Source organism: Copadichromis virginalis, linkage group LG17, assembly GCF_057382275.1.
Source record: "Copadichromis virginalis isolate Kocher_CV1m ecotype Utaka linkage group LG17, C_Virginalis_male_GT1.1, whole genome shotgun sequence".
NCBI lineage: Eukaryota > Metazoa > Chordata > Actinopteri > Cichliformes > Cichlidae > Copadichromis > Copadichromis virginalis.
The window spans coordinates 2,736,454-2,760,349 of NC_140634.1; the positions used below are offsets into that span (position 1 = coordinate 2,736,454).

At 41.5% G+C, this 23,896-nt stretch overlaps 1 protein-coding gene across 1 annotated transcript; it reads left to right on the forward strand.

Moving 5' to 3' along the window:
* The first annotated feature begins 1,027 nt into the window (after positions 1 to 1,027).
* Positions 1,028 to 23,242, forward strand: LOC146688755 (cAMP-regulated D2 protein). The gene is made up of 8 exons (XM_085437361.1): positions 1,028 to 1,502; positions 3,710 to 3,911; positions 4,341 to 4,474; positions 6,778 to 6,905; positions 7,067 to 7,185; positions 7,661 to 7,801; positions 8,076 to 8,248; positions 22,565 to 23,242. The coding sequence occupies exons 1-8, from the start codon at positions 1,035 to 1,037 to the stop codon at positions 23,015 to 23,017; spliced, it is 1,818 nt and encodes a 605-aa protein (XP_085293487.1). The 5' UTR covers positions 1,028 to 1,034; the 3' UTR covers positions 23,018 to 23,242.
* Positions 23,243 to 23,896: the final 654 nt, after the last annotated feature.

A 23,896-nucleotide genomic window follows, 5' to 3' on the forward strand; every position in this document is an offset into this window, starting at 1 on the left:
TCACTTTATATGTTACAGCTGGAGATTATTTTAATTGCTTATATTCTGCTTTCCAGCTTTATTGTAATAATACGCATTCGTTTATTTATAATAACATATTACTACAATCAATTATCGTCAGAATGTTAAGTAATTAACACTTTGAAACAAAAAAGGGTTAATCTGAAAAAACAAACAAACATACCATCTATATGTTTGATGGTGAAATTACACGAGAAACTGCTTCCGTCATATAAGTGATTCTACAGTCTGAACTCTGGGTGCAACTCAAAAAGAAATATCACACTGTAATCATTATTACTGGAAACAAGAAAATTATCTAATCCCATACTTTAAAAAAAAGAAAAAAAAGCAGGTTTTACGAATTTTCTGGATTTAAATTCGACTTTTAATTCTTTTCGAGAACAGCCGACATGCTAAAGATTGAGATCTTCCAAAAGGGGGAAATGTGTGTTAATAAAATAAAATAATAAAAATTAAAAATCAAAGCATACTTTTCTATGACATAACCCCAATTACAGAATAACTGTGGCATGTTGTTGTACATAAGGCCTGTAGATGGCACTGTGTACCTTGTGTTTGCTGTCCTCTGCCTGTAAAGAAAAGCGTATTAATAAATGTATTGGTTTTAATTATACATCAGTGACTGATAAGTCTGAATGGTAAAGGAGAAACAGATTTTTATATAAGCACAGAAACCGGCGTTCATGGAGCCCACTGCTTGGCTCATCCCTGTTTACCATTTGTGCGTGACTGCGATTACATTAAGCAAAGGAAAGACGACTCGTCCTCTATTAGTGGTCCTGCACCGCAGAGTCTGCATCCAGCTGTTCAGAGTCTACTGGACAGCACTCAACAGTAAGACAGAGCAGCTTTTGTCTGTTTAATCTTAATAAGGAACCAGGCAAATTGGAGTCACAAGCATGCAGAGTGTGCAGAGAGTTTCAGGCGTATGAGGGCCGCAGCCATAAGTCAAGTCAAATCATGATCCAGGCAGCTGGTCTGGGGAAGTATTAAGAGTATTCTATCACAATATGGAGAACTGGCACTGTTTGCTGCTGCTGTGCACACTGAGTTTAGAGCTTTCCTCTGGAGGAGTTACAAAAAATGATGATGACATCGACCTTGTCAGCTTTTTGAGAAATGTCTACCCCGAGCCGTTCATCATCAACCGAGACTTTGAGATAAACTCCGTCGAGGAGCTGGGACGCCCGGGGGACCCTGCAATCATACAGCAAACCAAGGACAAACCTGTCACTCAGGATACAGATGGGGCTGCTGGACCAGTGGTGATAACCAAAGATGGCCAGATCAAGGGGATTACTGTGGATAAGGCCCATGTATTCTATGGTGTTCCGTACGCAAGTCCTCCTGTTGGGGCTTACCGCTGGAAGCCCCCCAGACCTGTGAGTCCTTGGCACGGGGTTTATGATGCCTCCTTTCCCAGGGCCGCATGTATGCAATTCTGCAGTAAAGCTATCACTGAGGAGTGCCCTAAGAGTGTAGGTGTATTACAACCTTGTATTTCTTTATATCCTGCTACGATGTTTTATATCACTTTAATGTTACAGCTTGAGGTTATTTTAATTGCTTCTGTTCTGCTGCTTTGTGATAATACATAGCTGTTGTGATTAATAATGGATTGGATTTATATAGCGCTTTTCAAGGCACCCAAAGCGCTTTACAATACCACTATTCATTCACTCTCACACTGCTGGAGGCAGCTACAGTTGTAGCCACAGCTGCCCTGGGGCAGACTGACAGAAGCGAGGCTGCCATATCGCGCCATCGGCCCCTCTGGCCAACACCAGTAGGCAAGTAGGGTAAAGTGTCTTGCCCAGGGACACAACGACCAGGACAGAGAGCCCAGGGATCGAACCGGCGACCTTCCGGTTACAGATGCGATTCCCAACCCCCTGAGCCACGGTCGCCCGTAATGTGCTGACATGCTAATTATCATAAAATGACACTAACAGTATAACACTGAAATTTTAATTTGCATAGGCTTAGTGCACGCAAACTTTCACATGTCAAAGATATTTCATATCCAGTTCAATTAGACTGGTTAGATGCAGCAGGTGGATCAAAAGAGCTGCCACTGACAGTGTGATGAAGCCATGGATGCTAAATTCTGCACTTAGAGATGAAACCAATTTCATTAGAGTAAAAGTGAACAATCCAGCCCAGTGAAAGTCGTTAGAGTCCATGTTGTAAGGCTCACGTCACATGGAGCGGCGTCACTTTATGAGGCCATTGTTAATAAATTATATTTAGCAAAAAGATTCTCAAAGTGACAAATATCTATAAATAAAAACCTATGTATATTTGTTTTTTATATATTTAAATTGTATTTACAGAATACAATTTCCAAACTAGTACAGTTATTTACAATGAGGGAGAGCAGTTATGCTACTTTGCTGTATGCCAGATTTTTAAGGACAGCTGATAATAATCTTGTGTGAGTAGAAACGTAGTCAAAATCCAAATGTAATTTAAGTTAGCGATATTAAGAGTTTTTAACAACATGCTCCAGTTATCCATCTGTTTGTTTAAACCGGCAAACCTACCAAGACTATTAACAATATCTGTGTATATAAATAAGAACTATGTCCTTACACTAATACAATAAGCTTTCTGAATCAACTTTCTGTCTAAATATGATTTAAAAACATAACAACAACAAAAAAAAGTGCCAGCCACTTAAAATAACTGCAGAATGTATGTCGGTAAAATGACAGCAGATAACTGAGGCGATGAACAGTCTGCAGCTCAGGAGGTAGAGCTGCTCATCCAATAATTGGAAGGTTGGTGGTTCGATCTGGCTGAGATCACCAACCACCAACCAAGATACTAACCCCAAGCTGTTGCACAGTTGGAGTACGAATGTGTGTAAATGGGTAAATAAAGTATGTTATATAAAATGCTTTGAGTGCTCCAGTAAAGTAAGAAAACATCATATAAGAACCAGAACAAAAAGTGGAGAATCCAAGCACTCGTATATGCAGCACTGGGACTACCTAACCTCTGAGAAATTCAACTTTATTAAAAACAACTAACAAACAATATCAATAAAATTAATTCAGAAAATGTGAGTAAGCAAACTGAGTACACTAACCAAGAGACGGTGCTCAAAGGGGACAAATGTCCTTATTCAGTCCTAAATAAGGTGTAAGGAGTATAAGAAACCTGCTGTGTGAGCCTACTAATTAGTTTGTACCATAAACACTAAATAAATAATTTATATTCTATCTGCAGTTTTTACCTTTCACCTGGCTGGCAATTGCCTCCTAACTCGTATCCATGTATCCATGTATCCATGTATCCATGTATCCGTGTATCCATGTATCCATGTATCCGTGTATCCGTGTATCCATGTATCCATGTATCCGTGTATCCATGTATCCGTGTATCCGTGTATCCATGTATCCGTGTATCCATGTATCCATGTATCCATGTATCCATGTATCCATGTATCCGTGTATCCATGTATCCATGTATCCGTGTATCCATGTATCCGTGTATCCATGTATCCATGTATCCGTGTATCCATGTATCCATGTATCCGTGTATCCATGTATCCATGTATCCATGTATCCATGTCACACACGGCCAGAAGTATTAAATTCAAAAGAAAAAAACAAAACAAGATAAAAGTGACAACAAAAAGTGAAAAATTGAATGACCTGCATCCTCTAATGTCTCCAAAAAGGTCAGTGAGGATTGTCTCTACCTCAACATCTTTGTACCACTGGATGTGGACTTGAGCTCTCCTCTGCAGAGCCACCTGCCTGTCATGGTTTGGATCCATGGTGGAGATTTCATTGCTGGTTCTGCCTCCAAGCCTCTGTATGATGGACGTTTCATTAGTAACTTCACCCACAGTGTTGTTGTAAGCCTGGAGTACCGACTGGGTAAGAAGGATTACGTTTAAATGGACCCATTAGTGTGTAACAGCCTGTGTATTTGAATCTCAGTGCCTGTGTCACTCTATGATCCCACGTCAGATTTCACTGTGCACACAGGGATAAAATTCAGATGAACTTTAGCAGTGGACGTCTCAAAGGCAACAACAAGAAACTCGTGGAATCACTTAGTGAAAATAAGAATTTACTTATTATAGAGAGCATGTGTGCGTCTGTGTGTGTGAGACAGTACGAGCCTGAATAATGCTTGTGTGCCACTTTAAAATGGCCGAGCCTGTTGGTAATTACTCTGCTTTCCTGCAAGACTGAAAACAGGAGCTCTGATATGTGAACAGTAATTTGGAGCTCGGAGGAAATGAATGTCTTGCCTGAGTCAATTACGTCTTGTTGATCATGTGAAATCCTGCATCATTAAAGGTGCATTTGGGTTCCTTGTGTCGGGAAAAGATCCTCACACATCAGCTGCAGGGAATTATGGGATCCTGGACCAACAAGCAGCTCTTCTTTGGGTCCAACAGAACATTGCTGTGTTTGGAGGGGATCCCGCCAAGGCAAGCAAGCACACAGACACACACACACACACACACACACACACACACACACACACACACACACACACACACACACACACACACCTAAGATAATTATTTTAAAATGAGGCGTTTATTAATAAGGTGGGAATAAACATTGTAAGAAAACAGGACAAAAGAAGAAAAAGGGGAAAATACTGAGAGAATGACCACAGTGGGGAAAATAGTGAAGCAGTTGCTTCCAACAGTTAAAGATACTCATTGTAAACTTTATGCTCAGAAGCTCCGACATATTTTCTCAAATTCATAAAGTATAAACATTTAAAGAAAAGTATAATCTCAGAGGGGAAAAAAGGAAACACATTTCCAAATTTGATAACTCACTTGGTTTGGTTTAGACCAAAAGTTTCATGCTATTTCCATATTTAATTCTTGGACTTTGCTAGAGTAACTTTTACAGTTTAAAGTCATTTTTGTTTATCTCCTGTCAAATGCAGCATCTTAATTAACCTTCTACTTAAAGCATGCTATTTGAACCTCTTCCACTTTTCTTTTAATCCAACTTTGTTGTGATTTGTTGCCCTTCACAAACAACAGATTGGAACAGCATTCAGGTGCCCTTAGATGGCCATTTTAAGGAGATCTGCTTTCAGTGACATCATCTGACATCACAATTCTTACCTTTTTCTGTCCTTCTGTTGTATACCTGCTGGTGTGGTTGGGATAATTGTCCTCTTGTAAGACCGAGGCCAAGCTTTAGCTGTCAGGCTCACTTTTCTCTAGAATACTTTGGTAAACAGGAAAGTTGACTCAATAATGTGTCTGCAGAATAAGCCCAAATCATCACCTCTCTACCACCGTGCTTGACATTTTGTTTGAGGTTTTTATGCTGATATGCTGTGTTTTGTTTTGTTTGGCAAAAACAAACAAACAAACATGTCAATGTCCATTATAGCCAAATATCTGCACTTTGGTCTCATCTGTCCAAAGGACGTTGATCCAGAATTCTTGTGTTTCTTTTTCAGATGCAACCTTCCAATACTTAGCCATGCAACCATGTTCTTTTTAGTGAAAAGAGACTTTCTCCTTGCAACTCTTATATTCCTTTATCATTATCATATTTACCATGCTAACTGAGGCCTGTAGGGCAATGTTTGTGGCCCACTATTGTTGATGCTGTTTATACCTGAATTATCCAGACCAGCAAAGCGCCAGAACTTCTGCTCTTATAGCAGAAGTTTTTTGCTGATGAACAGTTTGATGCAGTTTGGTGCATTTGATTATCAGCACCGGTCTACTTTATAATTTCACTTTCTATGGGCATGCTCAGTTTTTCACAAACGTCTTCTACATTTTGGCTTAATTTAATTTTTGTTAAATAAATAATGACATGGTATAATATGTCCTCTTTTGTTGCTCATCTGAGCTTATTTTATTACCTGGTAAGGAACAGGTTATTTCTGTTACACCCTGATTGTCATGGATCGCTGTGTGGCAAGCAGGAGGGGGACCCAAATGCAGAACTCACAGACACGGGGATGAACTCGAGAAACACAGCTTTAATGCTGGCACGGCAGAACACAGGAAATACAAAACTAAACTGGGAAAAGTAAACTAACACTCTCAGGTAGACACAGGAAGATCCACACAACATGAGGGAGAACGCGACGCCGAACAGAGGGAGACGCAGACAGAAATACACAGAGGGTTAACGAGGAAAGTGGGAACACACGGGGAACACAGCTGACACAGATAACCATAACGAGACAGGGCGGGGTGAACATAACACTGACGGGAGACGGGCAGAGTCAAACAGGAAGTACAGAGGTTCAGACAGGAGGAGAGAGCACGGGGAGAACACAGACATAACAGGCTGGGGAAAACATGGAATAAAACACGAAAGGGGACAAGGGCTCATGAATACATAGAGGGGCACACAGGGGGTGAGAGTCACAAAGGGAAAGCACACAGGGAACAACATAACAGGGCAACTCAGGAAACAGAACCTAAACAGGGAACTGAATACAAAAATACAAGAGAACTAAGAATACTGGGCCAACACGGCCCAGGACCATGACACTGATAAGTTAAGCCTTTCTCAGGTCAAGCCAACTCCAAATTACAAAGTTTCCTTGAAGAAGCAAACTTGCTTTTCTTTCCAAGCTCCTTAGACTACGATCACCTGGATGTAGATGTCGTACATTTACTAAGCCTAACTTTCATTGTTCTGTTTGTATTTCGTTTGATATGAAATTAATATTTTTTGCAATATTAACACAAATTAAGTTAAAGAATTTTAAGTAGCGACATTTTTTTAAAATCAGGTCACAGTATTTGGGGAGAGTGCAGGCGCTCAGTCGGTAAGCCTTCACCTGATGATCCAAAGCAGCAAGCCTCTGTTTAACCAGGCCATCCTGCAGAGCCTGCCCTTCTCCATCCCTCTGAAGACCAGGTGAGGAACTAACAGCTCAGGGCAATACTGGGCATGGATGTGAGATAGATGCATGCTTTGATTTAAAGCTGAGCATTAGATTACGTGAAAGATCTTGATCACATTTCAGGATGACTTCAAGCTGAAATGTAATTTTCTTTTTTTCTGCACATCTTTCCCAGACATGATGCCCTGAAACTGGGAAAAGGCTTTGCTAAACAGACGAACTGCTCTGTGAGCGACTTTGTCTGCCTGCTGTCTCTCACTCCGCAGGCCATCCTGGCCGCCCAGATGAAAACAAGTAGGACGCCACAAACCCCAGATTTAGAGCAACACTCATTGCTGCCCACATATTACATAAGGAAGCAGGATATAGTATATTTGTCTGCAAATGACTGTGAAAAACATGTTCATAGTGAGATACTTGTAAACAAAATCATTATGACTGAACAATGAGCCTCTAAAGGGGCAATTAGAGTAATTTTACTGTCTAACAGCAAGGAATAAATTTGATATATCTGCAGGCCCGACATTGTTATTGATCTGTATCACTGTGATTACATCATCGACAGCAGTTTTCAGGATGGATGAACTCACGGTTATAGCTTATAATTGAGGCAGGAAAATGCACTCTGGAGAAGAAGTTTAGCTCCCTTCCTTAGACAAACAAATCACATTAATAGGCTTTTGAGTTTTTATAACACTGCATACGATGCATTGCTTAATATACTTTTCTCCCTCTGTGTTTTAACTTGCCAATCTGTTTTTGATCCCAGGTTCCAAGATTTTGAACCCATTCAGGTTTCTGGAGGTTTTTGAGACGTGGGGTCCGTATATCGATGGGGAGTTAATCAAAGAGCAGGCTGTCACTGCCTTTCAAAAGGGGCACTGGCAGAAAGAAAAGCCAATACTGCTGGGTAAGAGCAATAAGAGAAACCACATTGTATTATTACTGTTATTATTCAGGATTTATATTTTATTCTCTCAGCTTTCTGCTTAACTCCCACTGGTTCTTGTTATACAACTATTTGATATGAAAATTCCGACATCATGACAAAGCTGAAGGCAATGTTTGATTTTTAAGTACAGAGACAATCAGAAAAGCCATTGGGCAGAAGAATCACAGCAAGTCCACAGGCAACACAGACATCTACTTGTTTCTTTAGAGTAATGTTGTTTTCTGTCCTGCAGGTACAACGTCCGAGGAGGGGGTTCTGTTTGCGTATGGGGTCTTCAACAAGCCAGTCTCCACAGTGGAGTGCACCGTGTACATCACAGCCATCTTTAAACAACACACCCTACAGATCCTACACAAGTACCTGCCCCTGTACAGGGATGCTGACCACAGAAATATGCTGGCTCAGGTAAGAGGAGTTTAATACCGTCTTTTTAGTGTTAGTATTGCTCTTAAATTGGAAAAGAGTCTTTCACATGGCTGGGGAGGAATTTCGGCCTGCTTTTGTTTTGCAGAATTTTGCAGACGTTTTCAAACTTGAATGACCCGTTTAAAGCCCTGCTAAAGCATTTTGGCATTTCCTTCAGCACTTTCTGGCAGAGAGTCTTGTCTTGTAGCAGCCCCGATCATCACACTACCACCACCATGTTTGACTATTTGATATTTTTTTAATGAAATGCCAGAGATTACTGGACACAAAACTTGAACAAAAGTTCATTTTTGTCCCATCAACCCAGAAAATATTTTCACAAAGTCTTGGGGATCATCAGTTTTTAGCAAATGTGAGTTGAGCCTTTATTGTTCTTTTTAGTAAGCAGTGATTTTCGTCATAGAACACAGATGCCATTTCTGCCAAGTCGCTTTCTGATTGTAAATGATGAACACTTTGACCTTAACTGAGACAACAGAAAACTGCAGTTGTTTAGATGTTGTTCTCAGTTCTTTTGTGGTCTCCTGGATGAGTTGTGTTTGTGCTTGGAGTCATTTTGGAGAGAACTTCACCACTGTTCAAAGTTTTCCTCCCAACGACCTTGTAAACTTTTCCAGAATGTTTTTCTCATCTATTCTCAAGTTTCCTCAAAATATGGCATGATGGTGGTGTTTCTTTGAGATTTTTTACTTTCTCACGTATGACTTTAGATAGCTTCTATCCCTCATTAAACGAAATCATCATTTAAAAAGTACATTTTGTATTTAGTAGTAGTAGTAGTAGTATTTATTTATTGTCATTGTCAAGAACAATGAAATTGCGTTTGGGGCTTCCATACAACCCACTATCTTTGTCTAATATTTATATATGCAAAAAAGAAAAAAAGAAAAAAAAAAGAAATAATCTAAATGATCAAAATTTACACCTTTTACCACTTTAAATATATAAAGTGCACCATACTGGCAAATATTTAAAAGTGCCAGTATGGTGCCATATTATTAGGATGCAATGTTTGACTTTAAGCCTCAGTTTTATATAGGTAGGGCTGGTGTGCAGTTTAACACTGAAAACAGGTCAAATGTAGTCCACATGTAAAAGAAGTTCAATTTCTGGTTTGAACATGCTGGTTGGTGCGTAGGTCCTCTCTGTGCTAGCTTGTTAGTTTTTTCAACAGCTCTCATGGTTTTGATCTCTATCTCACACACTCATACTTAACAGGTGGAGAAAATCCATGTCACTTACATCGTCTTGATGCATTCTCAATCATCCAGGTAAGTCCATCTGGACGTAGCGTTTTCAGTTGGAGAAACATTTCGTCACTCATCCAGGTGACTTCTTCAGTCTCAGCTGACTGCAGGTTTCCAATCTTATATCACATAAATGGCCCCATGAAAAGTGGCAGGTTAGCCTCCTTAGACTGTGAGATTTCCATCAGTAATGGGGGACATCTAAAAGCTGACGTGTACCGGAAACCTACGCATATGGGTCAGTATTTAAGGTTTGACTCTCATCATCCACTGGAGCACAAACTGGGCGTCATCAGGACGCTACAACACAGAGCAAACACCATCCCCACTGACACAGCAGCCAGGGAGGCAGAAGAACATCAAGAAGGCCCTGAGTAAATGTGGTTATCCCAGCTGGACTTTTGTCAAAGCTAGACAGGCACCTAAAGAAAGCTCCAGCCGATCCAGGAGAGAAGGACAACCGCTGCCTAAGCAAAAACCTGTAGTGATCCCATATATGTCAGGAGTATCGGAGCAGTTGAGATGCATTTTTTCTAAACACCGGGTCTCTGTGGCTTTTAAACCCCAAAACACGCTGCGCCAAAAACTGGTCCACCCCAAGGATCGGGTCCCCCGACACAAACAGAGTAACATAGTGTACGCTGGTAAGTGCAGGAGGATTGCCAGGATTTATACATCGGGGAAACCAAACAACCTCTGGCGAAGCGGATGGCACAACACAGAAGAGCCACCTCGTCAGGCCAGGACAGAATCAACCTTTGGAGACGTGTCACTTACAGCTGTTTGTAGTAGTCTTTTTTTTCATACCAGCAGAATGAAGTAGCAGATTTAGATCAATAATTATTCATGACTGCTTAAATTTCCAGCGGACACTAATTTTATGATAAATTGCTTCAGATATTTGTAATGGTTAACATGATGGTTGGTAAGCAAACCAACATTGTCTGATGTTGGCATGTGCTAGCATAAACGTCTTTGTGTGCTGTGTTTATCATTAATTTTGATGAGGGAAAAATGAGAAAACCCCCGAGCAGTATTCTGGCTGCGATTTTGATGAATAGTGTAAGGTGTCAGCCTCTGGGAGCGGGTCAGGAGGTGACACCTATTTAGTATTCAGTCACAGCTGACTGTGCAGTGAGGCTGTCCTGCATTTCTTCGTGAAGGGTGCTTCTTCACAGGACCGGGGGTCAGTGCAAATATCCGAGCATTGCTGGGAAATGTATTTTAAAGAAGCTGTTTTGAATTTTTCCTGCCATGCTACTGTGATTTATTATTGCTGTTCCTATATAAAGAGGAAATGTTTTCCCTCACTCATTAAAAGTGTAACCCCTAGCCTCCATTGCCAACCTTGAAATTATGACAATAATTATGGTTGCCTGCCAGAGACAAAGTTTTGAAGAGACCAAAGGCTAATTATCTAGAGTCCCTTGCTTGCATTTCCTCTGCTACAGGGTGCACTGGTTAACACTTGAAGAAGAGTTCACAGAAATAGAGAAATATTCAGTTCACAGAAGGGGAAGTTTCTGAAGCATGCTGCTTTTGATCCGACAAATTGCATATAATTAATATTCCTCCGTTTGCTGTGGCTTCGTTTCTATCGTTGTTCTATCTGGTGGCTGTCAGGAAAGTGTCAGGGAGCTTTACATTCAGCCAATAATTTGCAAGAACCTGCAGAGCCGAACATCTCTACAAACCTAATGCGCTGTCTGTGTTCAAGAAGTCAAACAGCTTATGTAAAAGAAAAAAAGGATGCATTTACATAATGAGCTGCATCTGAAGAGGTTTTGTTCTGTTCCATTCCTCCTCTTGCTCACAGACTGAACAGTAAATCCTCACACACACTCTGCCACACACATGCATCAATAACTACTCATTGCGTGGCTGTGTGAGGCAGGACATCACGTATGGATCGATAACCCTCCTGGCCAGTGCTTGGTGTGTAATGAGGACCCAGCTGTGTTGTACTGTCTGCCGCCTGTCTGTGTGTAATGAGTGATGGGAAACTGAAAACAATTGAACTCTTGCTGCTGAAGTTGGTTTGAAATAAATGTTGCATTTCCTTATGACCAGACTGAAAAGACAGGAAGATTTCACCACGCATCAAACTTTGGCATTATAAGTAACCTTCCAGATTTCAGTGGAAATCAAACAACATGCTTTAACGCTGCCTACAGAGGGAGCTACAGCTCCACTGTCTCTCATTCAGTATTTTTTTTCTCACCTCCATCATTTGTATGGGTGAATCATTGGGACCACCTGGAGTCAGGGAGGTTGTCTGCTTGAGATTCAGCTTGACTGCTCCACTAAGAAGCAACTCGTCTCTCCTGAACATCTACAATGACAGGGGGGACAAGCTGAGGAATCACAGATGAAGTAGAGGACAGGCTTCCAGAGGAGGAAGCAATGACTGGAGGAAGACACCCTGTGTGTATTAATGCGAGTAGAGTGAATAACAAAAACATCTCTTAGAATGACGTACTCTGATTGGCCTTCAAAATGATTATAAGATTGTAAACTCCATAAAGGTACAATCTCTTGCAGCCTGTGTTATACTGCATCAGCTCAAACTAAGTATATAAAAACAACTGTCACCTGAGTGTAATCTTAAATAATGTCATAATCACTGATGTTAAAAACTGTAATACGTTTGCTACATGTAATATGAGCAGTGTTAGTCATTGTGACTGACCCACAGAGAATTAGCTGTTGACTTTGCAGTTCCCCACTGAGTGTTTTAGCATCACTTACATCATTGTTTTGGTTCCTACGTCCAACAGCTATGGTTTAGTCTCACTGATGTCATCAACCTCATTTTCAAGTAGCTGCTTTCAGAGAGGGAGCTTTAATAAATCCAGAGTAAATAGCCTGAGGTATACTCAGCACTATCTGTCGGGAGCAAATAAAGTCAGGAACTAGCTGGCAAACATGCTGGAGATTTTTCCAGTTAAAACGCCAGCTATTTCCAGAAAGACTAAACAAAGCAAAAAATGAAATATCCAAAGTCAGAATGTATCTGTCCAAAAATCAAGATAAACTGCAATAAATACAAGTGCCAGATTGAGATTAAACATGCAGCTAGCCAGCTTTTTATCTTGCAATATGTAGTAGTACCATTACTGGTAGCATGTTTTCCAAAATTGTGGCTTTGAAGCAAAACGATACTGAGCCATGGGGGTAACTTCGACTTACTGAAAAGTAAAATATATATGTTCTACCTTATAAATAACCATCATTATATTTGCAATAATTCAGAATGAACTATTAGAGGTATAATTGCCACAAAATTAAAGAAGCATACTGATGACATGGCATCAGTCTTGTTTTGCCATTTTGAGCTGCGTTTTTCACACGTGTGACACTAATGTTTAGCGTTTGCTGCGTTTTTACTAACTGGAAAGTTTCTTTTTCTGTCCAAACGTATGTTTGGAAGACTTGGTTCCACACTTCAGTCTCAGTATGGTGTACAGAGGTTAGCACTGTTGCCAGCTAGAAGGTTTTGGATTTCTGATCTTCCAGCAGTGTTTGTTGAGTTTTCATGTTCTTCATGTTTCACTGTGGCCGTCTCAGGTGATGTTCTAAACGGGCTGTAGGTGTAGATGTGAGTGTTTGTGGTTATGTGCTGCCTTTTCCCACCCAAGGAAAATCATGCAAAACATTTTTACCTTTCAGAAAGATGCATTTATTGCTTGAATTTAAATCATAAACACCAATAAAACCAGCAAACCTCATATATTCCTTAGCTATACACATGAGGAAAATGAAGTACAACCTTACAGCTTCTATAGGAATCAAGAGGCTGATAATCAAAGGCACTTCATTAGTTGATCATTAGCATCTGTGCCCACTTCTGCACTGAAGCAAAAGATTTGCTGGTCTGAAGCAGTCAGGTGTGTCTTAACTCAATAGCAGAAATGATTTTTCCAGCAAATTCACCCCAAAGTCAGATTGTGAAATGCTCTGTGAACCATGCACCTCAGACTTTACAGGTCTGAGTTAGCATTTCAAATATAAAGTTCATGGCAGTGCAGGACTCTTCTTTCTTTCAGCAGGTTTCTGTCACATTTTTCAATTCAGAATGGAAGGTATCTTCCCCCAGGGAACTCCAGGGCGGTCAGGAGGTGACACTGCTGGATATATTTAATATTCAGTCGCAGTTCACTCTGCAGCAGGGAGTTGGTGAAATTACAACAGGAGCTTACTCTTCCACGTACACACACTGTGTGTCTTTATAATAAGTTAATATACTGTGTTGTGTTGTTTGTTACGTTGTGATGTGTCATATCGTGTCGTGTTGTGTTATATGTAGTGCCGACGTAGGACAGTTTTCCAATTTCATTGTACTACTGTACTATGTGTGACTGTGCAATGACAATAAAGAGTTATCTTATCTATAAATGCCACTTTTCCTGAGGCCCGCAGGGGTCAGCGCAAACCAGTCACAGTGGAAGCAGATGTGGAGAGCTCAGCTTTAGTCCTACAATTTTTATATTTATGGAGTATATACATTTTCTCTGCATTAGACAAACACAGTATTTCTGAGTGCATTTTGAACAATACGACTAACATAATCAACTTCGTTCCCATTGAAAACCCCACTAACCAAGTCTATGAGCTCTGTGACAAGTCTCGCTATGGCAGAATTATAAACACCTCTGCTGTCCTAAGGAAAAATGAGACTTGATTTTGTAAGCGAGGGAATTTCAGCTGAATCACTGACAAGCTCATCGACTCTGTGTGAAGTGCTGCCATCACTATGAGCAGTTTCAGTAAAGCGGCAGCTTCTGTCAGACTACTAGAAATGACGTGGTACAGATTTTTATGTCTGTGAAGGTTCTCGGTCATCCAGGTCATCGTAGTCCAAGGAGCTTGGAAAGAAAAGCGTCTGGAGGTTGGCGAGCAGCCTCCCAAAGAGAGAGTGAAGGCCAGAGAGATTACAGGATCTAGCTTTTATACTCCGGTCATTCCCACCGCTCATGTGCTGTTAGATCATTAACGATCTGACCAGTGCTGCGGGGAGGGAACACAAAAGGGCCCAAACAGTGCTACCAGGCCATCACGCGCCCACCCATAAAAATAGGGCTTAGACAGCCATGACGTTAGTTAACATTTTGCCAACACTTGAAGTTGTATTACTAGGACACAGCCCTTGATAATGCATCAGCCAAAACATTGTCTGCTCCCTTTATGTGTCAAACTTCCAGATTATATGGCTGAAAGAAAAGGCACCATCTCAAACGCTGATTGGGATTCTGGGGATTCTGAAGAAAATGAAGGAAGGTGAGGCGATTGTGATCTGTGTAAACTAAAACAGGATTCCCCCCTGCCCCTACATACACTTCAAAATGTTGTAGAGCCCATATTAAAGCCGATGCGCCCTTCTCCACTATCGAGTAGTTCATTTGGTATAATTTGAACTTCTGGGAGAAAAAACTGACAGGAAGGTCCACTCCATCCTCCCCCTCCTGCAACAGAACAGCTTCGGCTCCCACCATACCAGTATCTACCTGTAGTTTGAGTGGCTTATCCATGCAGGGAGCCGCTAGAGCAGGTACAGAGGAAATCAAAATTTTCACTTCCTGAAAGCCTTCCTGACAAGGTGGCGTCCAAAAAATCGTAAGCTTGTAGCCGAGAAGGTTAGAAGCTACAGTGGAAAATTCTTACAGAATTATCTGTAGTAGCCAACAATCCCAACAAAGCAACCAAGTTACTGGGTGACTCAGATGTCCCTGTAAAATGGAATCGCCAGGCGCGCATTGGTGTAACATCCTCTGCACCACTTGCACAGACATGATAAGGCTTTAACAGGTATGCATGAAAAAGTGATTTCCTTCTGTGGTTGGGAGTAGCAACCAGATGATTTCGATCTGACACCTGCCGCAGTGTCTTCCAATCATCCTGTAAAACTGCTAGTCGACCCTGAACAGTGTGACCACAAACCAATTAATTTGGGCTGAACCCAGTCCCAGCCTGAGTAACTTCTCGTACCACTAGCATGAGCCAGTCCCTCATTGTTTTGGTTTCTACGTCCAACAGTTATTGGTAGGCAGTCCCTCCTTCCAGTCACGATCCACTTCCGTACAATAAGCACGCAACAGGACTTCAAGGTTTGGTGAAACCTTTCGATAGCTCCCTGACTTTGTGGATGGTAAGGATTGGACTGGGCATGTTTTACCTGAAGGAGCTTCAATATTTCTGTGAACATACTTGATGTGAAATTTGTCCCTCGGTCACTCTGAACAATCTTTGTGATACCAAAAACCGAGATAACCTGTGACAGGGCTTTAACCACTGCTCTCTGGTAATGTTGGGTATTGGGTAACCAGCTGCGTAGCGAGTAGTTAAACACATCACTGTTAATAAGTACATATTTCCTGCCTTTCACCTGGGTAACGGCCCCACACAATCAATCGGCAAATGCTCAAAAGGTAGGGCAGCACGGTGGCACGGTGGTTAGCACTGTTGCCGCACAGCAAGAAGGTCCTGAGTTCAATTCCACCATCAGGCCGGGGTCTTTCTGTGTGGAGTTTGCATGTTCTCCCCGTGTTTGCGTGGGTTCCCTCCGGGTACTCCGGCTTCCTCCCACCGTCCAAAGACATGCAGCTTGTGGGGATAGGTTAATTGGATAATCCAAATTGTCACTAGGTGTGAATGTGCGAGTGAATGCGAGTGTGAATGGTTGTCTGTCCCTGTGTGTTGGCCCTGCAACAGACTGGCGACCTGTCCAGGGTGTACCCCGCCTTTCGCCCTGTGACAGCTGGGATAGGCTCCAGCCCCCCGCGACCCTGAAAAGGATAAGCGGAAGCGAATGGATGGATGGATGGATGGGACATAAAGCACACCCAACATGCTCCTCTGACCATTGACGGAGCGTCTGTGGAGAGAGTGAGCAGCACCAAGTTCTTGGGTGTGCACATCACAGAGGATCTCTCCTGGACGTACAACACCAACACCACAGCACTGGCCAAGAAATCACAGCAGCGTCTCTTCTTTCTCCGCAAACTAAGAAGAGCAGGAGCACCAGTCCCCATCATGCACACTTTCTACAGAGGCACCATCGAGAGCATCCTGTCGAGCTGCATCACTGTGTGGTTTGGAGCCTGCAATGCGTCCTGTCATAGAACCCTCCAACGCATAGTGAGAGCTGCAGAGAGGATCATTGGTGTCTCTCTCCCCTCCCTCCAGGACATTTACAGCACCCGTCTCACTAAAAAAGCCCTTTGCATAGCGGCTGGTCCCACGCACCCAATGCAAAGCTTCTTCAAGCTGCTGCCGTCAGGGAGGAGACTGCGGAGTCTCCAGGCCAGGACCAGCAGACTGAAGGACAGCTTCATCCATCAGGCTGTCAGGAAGCTTAACTCCCTTCCGATTCTGCCCCCTCTCCCCTCTCTCCTCCACGGTCTCACTGAACTCTGTCACACACACACACACACACACACACACACTCTCTCTGACTCACTCACTGACCTGCACCAGTTACCAGTCACTTTGTGGAGCATTGGACTGCCATTACCTCATAAGACTTTGTTGTTACACTATCTCTTACCGTACATTACTAAATCTCCATTTGCACTATTTGCTTATTTGCACTACTCTGCCTGGTTTACACTCAATGTCATTTACCCATTATATTGTATATTGTATATTGCATAGCTTTCTTGTTATACGTAAAATGATATTGTAATTATTTAAATTTTTACTTTTTAATTATTTTATTTGCATTTTTTAATCACTCTCTTATATTTAAATGTTCATTTGCTATTTCATCTAGGGTTTGAGAGTAACGAAATTTCTATTCTCTGTATGTCCTGTACATGTGGCAGAATTGACAAATAAAGTTGACTTGACTTGACTTGACTTGACTAAAGGTGCTCAATTGCTTGGTTGGGCTTTCCAATCACTTGACAAATGTGACCTGTTTTAATGAACAAGGAAATGAACTTTTTCAGTTTTGGCCCAAAAAAATGGCAAAGGACTCTGTCATAAGTTTTCTGAACACCTAAATGTCCAGCAGTGGAATCATGAGCCGTCTTCAAGACATCCGCTCTAAGTTTATGTGAGATGACAGAAAGCATGTCCCATTAAAGCTGGGCGTACACTGTGCGATTTTTGGCCCATTGTGAGCCGATTTTTCAGTCGTGCGACCGTTTTGGTGATCGGCCCGAGTTGATATACTGGTTAACGATGGTGGCCAAGAGCAACTTCACCCTGTACTAGCTCTAATGACAAAAACAGATGATGTAACGGTACAGTCATTACATTTCAACTCATACCCAGGACTTTAGAACAGCAACCAGTATCAATTTCTGAGGGCAACACTGGGATAAATAAATGATAAATCCAAAGCACCTCTGTCTCTAAGAATGTTTACAGCTATCTTCTGGTCATGACCCACCAATGAGACTAAACCTGCAGATACGTATGGTCTATACCCTGGGTCAGTGAACTGGAAATCCAGTGGATTTCTTTGAATAATCCCAGGAGTAATCGCAGACCTAGTGTGAACCTGCACAGCAGCTATTACCTTATTCCTTTCAATGGGGGCAGCCAAAACTGCAAAGGCAATGTTTCACTGAACGAGTTCCCTGTGCAGATTTAGCCTCAGCCTGCAACAAAGGGCACTCATTTTCCCAGTGCCCTTCACCTAAACAGTAATTGCATGTCCTACTTTAGTTTCAATTTGCGCTGGTAGAGTCTTGTTTAGTAATTGCATTCTGTTGGCCCTTTCTCCCAACTAACAAGACAATATCCCTGCTTCCAACCACAACCTCCTTTGATTGTCAAAGTAAACTCATCTGCCAACACTGCAGCATCAGAAGCATTTTTCACTTTCTCCTCATTCAAGTATGTAGCTACTCGTTTAGGAAGAGTGGACCATAACTGCCCAGCAAAACAAGCTCCCCCAACTGTTCAAATGTACTTACTCCAGAGGCAGACCACTGTCGTATCTTAGCCAACCTCTCAAAATGCAATAAATAAATAAATATTGTCATAAGCTAGTAGAGACATCAAAAAGTTCTCTGAAGTCTGGTGAGCTAGTCTGACAAGAATCAGGAAGCTGACCCTTAACCAGGTTTAGTCTATAATGCTCTAAAGTTAGTGAGAGGCACACAGCAAGCTAGAGTTCAGAGTTTGGTCTTGAGCTTGTTTTGTCCTACAGCACAGTGTGAACAGTACTTTTTGGGGTGCACCATGATGAAAGAGCAAACCTGACATGCCTAAGCTGAAAAAGCTTTGCCTAGTGAGGCCAAAGCTTGGACTGTCCTGCAGTGTGCTTTATACAGAGTGATGCAACTTGGGTAGTGTTGTTTCTGTGTGATTTCTACTGATGACTGGAAAAATCTCATACTTGGGCTCTGACGTAGATGCTGCACCTCTCCTCTCTGGTGCACCTTGAGATGTTTTATCAAACAACCTGAATGAAAAAGAGCCATAACCTATTTTTTACTCCCAAGCTTGGCATTTAAGCAGATTGCTGTTTGCTATCTGTCTTTCGTCTTCATCTCTTACTAAAAAAAATTCCCAAAAGGAACCTTGTCAGGATGTTAAAAAAAACCAAAGATTATCTCCATGGCACCAATGGTGCCATGACACAGAACAATATATTGAACACAATCAACTTTACTGAAAAGAGGCAAGGGCAAGTTATTCCAGGGGTAGAAGATGAGGATCGGTCTGGGTGGAACACTCTAGGTCTCAGAAGTGGTATTTACCAGATGTCATCATGTGGTCACATGTAGGAAATAAAACCACAAAGGTGGAACTAATAGTAAAACAGAAGGTGGGATATTAGGAAAAAACAATCTAGTATCAGCAAATGGTCCAGCATTACATGACTGCTTACAATGGAAGTGGCCCAGCTCAACCATTCTGGAATCTCCAGATAACATTAGGCTTAAGGGTTCCCAAGAGAAGAACTCATTTAGGAAAGTGGTGGAAAGAGCTTCCTGGTGGCTGTGGCCTAGGAGAGATGTCAAGGCCTGGAAACTGTATGGAGATGAGTAGTGTTCATTGCTGAACAGCCAACTCATGACCTCAGTGGCCACATTTACTGAAAATGGTTGTGATATGCCTTCTCTTATGTAAATAAAAATGTCAGTAATTGAAATTGAAATGTCCTTTGGTAACATGGTAATTTTGCATTGTTCCCTCTTTTGCTGCCACTGCTCCTTCCTTGGACGACTTTTGATAGATACTAACCACCGTATCCCACAAAAGCCGGAGCTTTGGAGATGTTCTGCCCCGTCTTCTATCACAGCTTGGCTCCTGTCAAACCAGGTCAAATCTTTACACCAGCCCATTTTTCCTGCTTCTAACACGTCAACTTTGAGGATAAAATGTTCACTTGCTCCCTGATATATCCCACGCACTAACAGGTGCCACAGTGAAAAGATAATCAGTGTTATTCACTTCACCTGTCAGTGCTCAGAATGTTGTGCCTGATCGGCATCCATAGATGAATACGTTCAAATGCACAACAGTTACTGAATGGAATTTTTAAAGCATTTGTTCTTTCTGAACATGACAATAATCTGACACTGGAGAAAAGAAGCGTGCCCAAAAACAAGAACAGATTTTAGCAACGAGAGAGCAAGTTGGACGGGGGAGAGAGAAGAATAGAATAGAATAGAATAATCCTTTAATTGTCCCACAAGGGGAAATTTGGGTGTAACAGCAGCGATAAAGACACATAAACAAACAAACAGTACACAAGACACAGAACAGAAACATACACAATTTTTACATATTTACATCAAGGACAGTGGTTACCAAAAACAGAGTACTGTACCGTTATTAAATTAAATACAGATAAGAGGCAAACCCAGGTTGTAGTGTGAATCGGTTGATAAAATAGTGCCAAGTTGTGAGGAGAAATTCTTTTCAAAAGATATAATAAACATAACTTGTGCTCGTATTGCCTTGAATGTGTGAGACATGATCATAAACCTGTGTGGCAAAAAATAAATAAGTAAATAAAAAGAATTGAGTGAGAGAGACAGAGAGAGTCCCGTCAAAGTCAGCAAGTTGTTTTCAGCTTTCAGATGTTCAGCTGTGTGGGTGCAGGTTGTGTGCTGCTGAAAAAGACACATTGGTTTCTAGGTAACAGGCAGGAGAAGACAGTCTACCTTCATTTTCTTTGCTTCTTTTTAGCCGAGAGGGAACAACATTTTCGCTGCTCTGCCCTTAGCCCATCTCTTTGTAGATGCAAGGCTAATTAGTTATTCTTTTTCTTTTCTACACACGGCAAACTCCACAAGAATCGCAGTAAAGTACCGACTTGGATGTTTCTTTAATTTTAAATCAGATTGGTTGTTTTCATTTTGTTTCCAGGCTTAATACTATTCAATACTAGTATCTGACTAGTTAATTAATATAGAGCTACATATCCAGCATATGGAACATACAGCCATGAAATTTGTCCATACTTAACCTTAACCCACAGGTTATTATGGCTTTAAGCAAAGGGTAGGCAGTAGGCATCCATCCATCCATCCATCCATCCACCCACTTCTGTTTCCCCAGTTCAAGGTCATGGGGTGAATTGAGCCTATCTCAGCTGTAATATGGAGCGAGACAGACATAGTAATATAATAAGAATATGGTAATTACTAGGGTAATCTTTGTGTGTGATCTAAAATGAGTTGGCAAATTTGCAAAAAAGAATTCAGAAGGGAGCAAATATTTTACACTGCACTGATGGGTAAAGTGCAGAAATAAAGTACTATTTGAAAAGCTTGAGTGGTCATAAGTAAATGACAGTTTTCGCAAAGGTGGGCTTACCTACCTTGACATGACCCTTGCCAATGTCAAACTTTAGGTGAGCATCATAGATGTGAATGGTGGATCTGACTGCAAATCTAAAGGACTTTGTGGTAGCAACTTGTCACTCAGAAAGCAGCACCCAATAGACACAGTGCTTTTCTCTAAGCCGTAAATGGTAAGGTGAACATCGAGCTTTACTGAGATTTGAAATTCACAATTGAGACTACAGCAGAGGGCCAGAGACATGAGTGCGAGTTTAAGGCAATTCATTAGTAACTTCACTTTGAAGAGTGAGATGATGATGACCATTTATTGTTCCAGAAAAAACTGTTTGATGAAGATTTGATCCATTACTGTAGGAGGAATATTGAGTGAACTGCATGTCAAGCAAAAGGCTTGTTTTACAATTTTGAATAGCGTCTTTCATACACATACAAACCTCATCTTATCGATTCTCTTATCGACTTTCATTAGGTTCTCAGTGGCTGCACTTTGAGAGTGGCCACCATCGTTAAGCAGCATATCAAAGACATGACATTCATGTATTCGTTCTTGTTGTGCATGCTGTGTGGTCAAATGTTTCTGCATGTTCAAGGTATTTCAGCTGTTTGTTATGATCAGTGTTGGCGTTATTGCTCAAACAAGTAATGTAGTGCACATATTACCCGGAACACTTAAGTGATGCAGTTGTTACAAAACAACCTGAAACGCATAATTGTCAGCTAACAATATAAACCTATAGACTACAGTTCCACACACTCCTCTGGTACATTTCCTACAATGAGCAGACTATTGCACAAGTTCAGATAGAACCGATAGGCAAGCAGAACAACAATTTCAAGGAACTAAAGTACTAGGAGCTGGTCCTTTACAAGAACCGGTTCTCTATTCCCATGCCTCATAAAGCTGATAAAAAGTCCAGGTTTGTGAAAGTCATTACAAATCATCCTGAGAGTGTAGATTTGCCAAATTTCATTATAGTTCAGGCACTAAGACAATTTTGTGCCAACCCACCCATGGGATGTCTGATTGGACTTTGGTGGTACTATTAGTAAGGTTGTGTTTTCTGGAGTTATATAATTTATGTTTTACTCCAGTCTTATCTGATCTTAATCTGCAAAAACCACAAAGATCAGGTGGTGTTACTACAGGAAAAACAATGCTGATCATCAGAGTTAGTGGGTTTTATCTTCATGCAACATGCTTGTTTGTAAAACATTTAATAACAAGATAATTAAGACATAAATAATGTGACCTCACCATCTCCCTCTTATTTTCCTTTCCTCAGATTGTTACGGATTTTGTCTTCTTATGTCCATCGAGGAGGTCAGCATGTGCTGGCACAGCAGCGGGGAGCAAGTTCTGGATGTATGTTTTTGACCATGTGATCTCGGACCGCAGTGTCTGGTCAGGTCTCACTTTCTGCTATGAGCATTCCTGCCATGGTGCAGAGCTGCCCTTTCTTTTTCATTCAGCCTCTGTGGCCAACTTCACCCTGTCACTGTCGGAGAAGCTGCTGTCCAATCGAATGCTGTGCTACTGGGGTGCCTTCGCTCACACCGGCGACCCTTCCTCCAGGAGCCAACAGACAACTTTCTGCCGGGAGCAGCGTCTGCCTATTTGGCCGCGCTATTCTGACACCAGTGGCTTTCTGGTCATGAACCTCACTGTGCGTTCCCATACGCAAGCCGGAACCAGAAACCATATATGTGATTTCTGGGACCAGCTGGGCATCTACTAGAGAGGGAACAGGCTGGGCATGCTGTTCTTTTGTTGAAACTAGAGTCAAAAGAATGGCTCTTTTCCCTGCATTGTTTTGTTTCTAAAAGTAGGATGTGTAGATGTCTGCTCTAGCTTTGCTCTAGAGTTAGTTAGTTAGTTAGTTAGTTGATGGAGTTTTGCTAGTTACTACAGTACTGCCCTTTTGTCTTTTGTTTGTTGCAAGTAAACCATGTATTTGTTTGTATGCGAGATTTCTTTTCTAATTGAATGCAAGTCTGCATGACTTGAATTGTTATCTAGGAGCAAAGCAGCCAGACGGTACTTTTTAGCTATATCAGTCACCAGACTGGATTATTACAACAATTCACAAATTCATTACCATAATGTTTGGTACAAAAAATCATTGCTTAGGGGGAATCCTGCTCATTCTGTTCTGTTGTTTATTAGGGATTTGCATATTTGGACTGGAGTGAAATGTCTTGTCAACTATGTGGTGTGGTCCAAAATATTTTTCTGCCCTGAAAACACATCACTGAGTTATTTCTGCTCACAACTTATTAGGACCTGCAGCCATGTGTTGTTCTAAGAGAAAAGCCTCCCTTTACAAAATGTTATGACTCATAAGACACTGGCATCAAACACTTAGCCAGAAGAAAGCTGGTTCTATCTGGCAAAAGGGGAAAACAAATGCATTTGGTAACAGTGGTGAACATCAGTAGGACGATTGGTTGATGGAAGGCTAGTTTGGTTTCTGGGATCACGTCTGCTATGCAGGCTAATGTCAAAGAAATGCAGAATATCTCAAACAACAGGAAATTGGATTTATGTTGACTGAGCAAGTTAGTGGTGAGCTGGTGAACCATATCTTGCTGCCTATCTGTAACCAAATCCTTCCTGG